The sequence below is a fragment of the Acyrthosiphon pisum genome, chromosome A2, assembly GCF_005508785.2.
Source record: "Acyrthosiphon pisum isolate AL4f chromosome A2, pea_aphid_22Mar2018_4r6ur, whole genome shotgun sequence".
NCBI classification, from domain to species: Eukaryota; Metazoa; Arthropoda; class Insecta; order Hemiptera; family Aphididae; genus Acyrthosiphon; species Acyrthosiphon pisum.
In genome coordinates this window covers 27,336,837-27,341,229 of record NC_042495.1, presented here as the reverse complement: position 1 = coordinate 27,341,229, position 4,393 = coordinate 27,336,837, and the positions used below count along the sequence as shown (strand labels likewise).

General features: G+C 35.0%; 1 protein-coding gene across 1 annotated transcript; it reads right to left on the bottom strand.

The window, feature by feature from the left end:
• Positions 1-2,587: 2,587 nt before the first annotated feature.
• On the bottom strand, positions 2,588-4,277 carry LOC107883726. The gene is made up of 2 exons (XM_016804326.2): positions 3,519-4,277; positions 2,588-3,447 (listed from the first exon to the last, which is right to left on the bottom strand). Exons 1-2 carry the CDS (start codon positions 3,724-3,726, stop codon positions 2,603-2,605), a joined length of 1,053 nt encoding a protein of 350 aa, XP_016659815.1. The 5' UTR covers positions 3,727-4,277; the 3' UTR covers positions 2,588-2,602.
• Between the last annotated feature and the right edge of the window lie 116 nt (positions 4,278-4,393).

The following is a 4,393-nucleotide window of genomic DNA, read 5'->3' as shown; positions in this document are numbered from 1 at the left end:
GATCATTGTTATGGATTTGGTGACTACTGTTCCAAAGCCAGCGCCAAACTGCTTGTAAAATATGGAATGTACATAAGAGCAAGGTTGATTTTGGAAAACATGCTTGCAATGCTTTTCTCTCTGCAATCTCACAACTATAAATATTGATAATAAAACAATGTATGTAAAATGTAATATTATATTTATTTTGAATGTTTATATTAAAATTACGAGCCCTATGTGGGTTCAGCGCTTTGCGCTGAATCAGATTAGGATCGGTAAAAACATGTATACATCATGCAGAAATGTTTTGACTCCGCCCCCCGCGTAAAAACGTTCTAGGATCGGGAAATGTACCATCAGACTTTACATTGTCTACGATCCAGTTTACCATGAATTTATGTTGTACCTACCGTGCGTGTCAGGTAAGCCAAATCTAATTGATAATCCAAAAGTCTTTTTACCTTTAATGAAATAAAATATTATAGACACTAATATAATACTTTTTTACAATTAAATATAATACCTGGTTGTACGCTTGAAGAGCTCGTTCACAATAATCAGCTTTAAACTGAATATCTACATCTCCCGTTTTGCTTGGATTATATATTTTTGTGCTTTAATTCTCGATACTTCTGTTTTTTGTTTTTCAATGCTTTCTGTTTAATCGTCAATTTCACCTTTACGACTATCATTACAAGATGCTTCATATTCCAATCAATACATACTAGGTACATGAATTTATTTATTGAGGGAGTTCGCCAAAGATGCTCCGAATTTCGGCGCGGATGTCGCGCGCCGGCGTCGTCCGTCGTCGATTGGCGGTTTGTTTGAGTAGCCACAGCGCGGCTTCCGCGTAAAGGCTGTTTGAATTCAAACTGCCATTACGCGGGTCCGCGTCACACTCAATTTCTTCATCGAGGAAATCAGCTATAGATGCTCCGAATTTTTTCCATCCAACATAAAACAAACCAATTGTAGCTAATACTTGAACTCGTGTTCAATTACCCACATTTCTTTACTTGATAGATAGGTACATATGTTGTGATACCAGCAGCAAGCGAACATATTATGGACCTATAAAGAACCATTTTATTTTCATGAAATTATTAAACAATTTCAAAAAGCAGCGTCCGCTGTATAACCTTTATCTTATAATATGCTTATTGTGCATATATGTCGTCGATTGGCGGTTTGTTTGAGTAGCCACAGCGCGGCTTCCGCGTAAAGGCTGTTTGAATTCAAACTGCCATTACGCGGGTCCGCGTCACACTCAATTTCTTCATCGAGGAAATCAGCTATAGATGCTCCGAATTTTTTCCATCCAACATAAAACAAACCAATTGTAGCTAATACTTGAACTCGTGTTCAATTACCCACATTTCTTTACTTGATAGATAGGTACATATGTTGTGATACCAGCAGCAAGCGAACATATTATGGACCTATAAAGAACCATTTTATTTTCATGAAATTATTAAACAATTTCAAAAAGCAGCGTCCGCTGTATAACCTTTATCTTATAATATGCTTATTGTGCATATATGTCGTCGATTGGCGGTTTGTTTGAGTAGCCACAGCGCGGCTTCCGCGTAAAGGCTGTTTGAATTCAAACTGCCATTACGCGGGTCCGCGTCACCCCCCCCCCCCCACAAACCGCCACGACGTTGGTGTCCCGGCCGTTGCCGGTGCCATAGAATAAAGATACCTAGAACGCCAACTTGATAGTTTATTCTGATACCATGAAGAATGGGAACACTAGCGCAGTGAGTGAATCTCTTTTGCAACAAAAATCGATAGTTTGTATAATCGATTGTTCTTTAAATCGATAGTATCTAATGCTGTTATATCGATTAATATGTTGTAATTTGTACATTGCATATTATTTATTTTATTTATTTAATTTATTATATTATTAAATAGTAAATACCTAACTAGGTAAGGACATTAGGTATGTTTGTTCTTACTGGTCATACCGTTATTTTCATATTACCTTAAGCTTACATAATAAGTATCATAAAACTTTTTTTTTTTTTTTTTTCCCAGTTTAGAACCCGACGACGTCGCGGGAACTGCTTCCGCGAAGTATAATAAAACTACAATTGATCATTTGAAATATTTTATTTTTATTTTTACAAAAACATACACAGAAATTTTACAAGTTTTTTTTTTTTTATTATATAAATACACAACAAATAACATGACATTAAATATTAATACTTCATTATATTAATGCATAAATTAAATTATAAAAAGCTAATGATCTCATAAAATATTGACAAATATTCAAACAAAAAAAAAGTAGTTTCAAGATTAACAATATATTTAGTTTTTTTATAATAATTCAAAAATCAAAATATTAAATTATAAACGTTTGCGTGTTTTATGTTTTAAATAATAATTATAAGCAGCTGCTTTAATAATATCAGTACTTTTTGAATAATCACTTCTATCCAAACCGTTCAAAATATGGTTTATATGTTTGATGTAAGTGAACAGAAAAAAGTTTTTGAATTTATCATAAATTAAATATTTTATATCATGAATAGGACATTTAATTGTAAAATCTATATTTATTTCAATTAACAATATCAATTGCTTGCCTATACTTTCATTGTCAATATTAGGTAAGTAAAATATATTTGGTAATATACAACATTTGATATATTATTTTTTGAAAGCTTTCACTAGGATAAAGTAATGATTTAGTTGTATAATCTCTAACTCTTATTAAATTATTATTTTTGACATTTGAAATAAGAATATTTTTACAAAGTCTACAAAATTTATTTTCCTTTAGCACCGTACGAGCTAAATATCCACTTATATATCCAATTGTCATATCAGTGAAATCGCATACATCAAATGTATTTGGTAGGTCAAACATGGGTATATTAATTATATTATTTTCTTCTGGTTCTTTCAATGAACAATTTGTGCCACTTTCAATAAATTGCTTTAAATTATCCAATGTTCCATCACTGTCATCGTGTTCACAATTCCCAGCAGATTTTATGGATGTGAAATTGTTTATCAATAATGTTTTAAATGAACAAACAAATTGATATGCATCTGGATTAATATTTCTGACACCATGACTTCGGACACTACCGAAAAAACATTCTAAAGAATCCTGGTTTACATGCCTTGGCAAGAAATATTTAAAATTATGTTTTTTCAGTTGAATCCAAAGGTATAGAAATGATTTTAGAGATATTATCCAGTTTTTGATACAAGGGGGTATAGTAGATTTACCGTTAGTTTTGTTGACAAACTTCATGGATTCAAAAACCTTAATTGCATATTTCCAGTGATCTATGTGGGGAGATTTATCTGTTACTGCACTTCGTAGTGGTTTTCCCAACTCAGGATTGATTGTCCTGGCATTTACTGAATCAAATGTCTTATCCATGAATAGACAAAATTTGGCTGTGCCTACAGCATTGGCCAGCAAACTTCCTTTAGGGGCTAAAAAGGTATAATTTATTATAATATTAGTAACTTAAATATATAAAGATAAATCAATCAAATACACATACCATTATCAGATACCAATTTCATTGTTGAAGCTACTCTGTGGCTGAAGACTTGTGCTGCATTCGAAACCTTCATTTTGCTTCTGGCCATGTTAATGTGGTTGTCATTTAATTTTACAAGGGTTCTTAGTTCAAATTCTTCATTTTTCTTATCGAAATCATACATAGCAACAATATGATCCCAAGACGCTGTATAAGTGTTACCATCCATGTCAAAAACTACATCTTTATTAAATAAGTTGTTTCTTATTGTTTACGCAAGCCGTCGGTAAACTCGTACCGCTATCGGTGTTGGCGACTTTACCTGTTGACCGCTGACTAAGCTTGCGTATTCCCCTTCCCGTCCGACGTGTTATCTGACTGGCTATTTTGCATGTTGTGCTGGCGCGCCGATATGTCTATTCCAGTTGCCCTGTCTCGCTTGACATCGGACGTCGTTGCTTTGACGTTCGTGGAGACCTTTTGGGTATCGTCTATGGTTTCGACTTCTATATTGTACCGTTCGAGATCCGAGTTACGTGTCGTATACTCGGGTGTTATATGCTATAACCGTCAATCGCCGTCATTAATAATTGCTGTGTCGCGCGCGTAGTACGTACGTATTTACATTGTTGTAGCGTATCGCGTACCTACATGTTACGTAAGCTCAAGAAGCTAAGCCGCCGCCGATCTATTTGAGTGTCAGGTGTAGTGCATTGTACGGGAAGCCGCCGCCGTACGTTCCACCGTCGACTGAAGGCCGTGGTCGCCGCCGCCGCCGAGCTATTTCCATATTAATTGATTTATCAATTATCGGTCGCCGCCGCCGATCAGCTGGTCACCTATAATTGTCACGTCCAGCCACCTCCGACGACCATCGCCGCCGCCGCTCAACAATA

Coding starts and splice junctions, on each gene's coding strand:
- LOC107883726 (XM_016804326.2), bottom strand. CDS start 3,726: ATGGATGGTAACACTTATACAGCGTCTTGGGATCATATTGTTGCTATG. Junction 3,448..3,518: donor GAAATTGGTATCTGATAATG/GTATGTGTATTT, acceptor ATACCTTTTTAG/CCCCTAAAGGAAGTTTGCTG.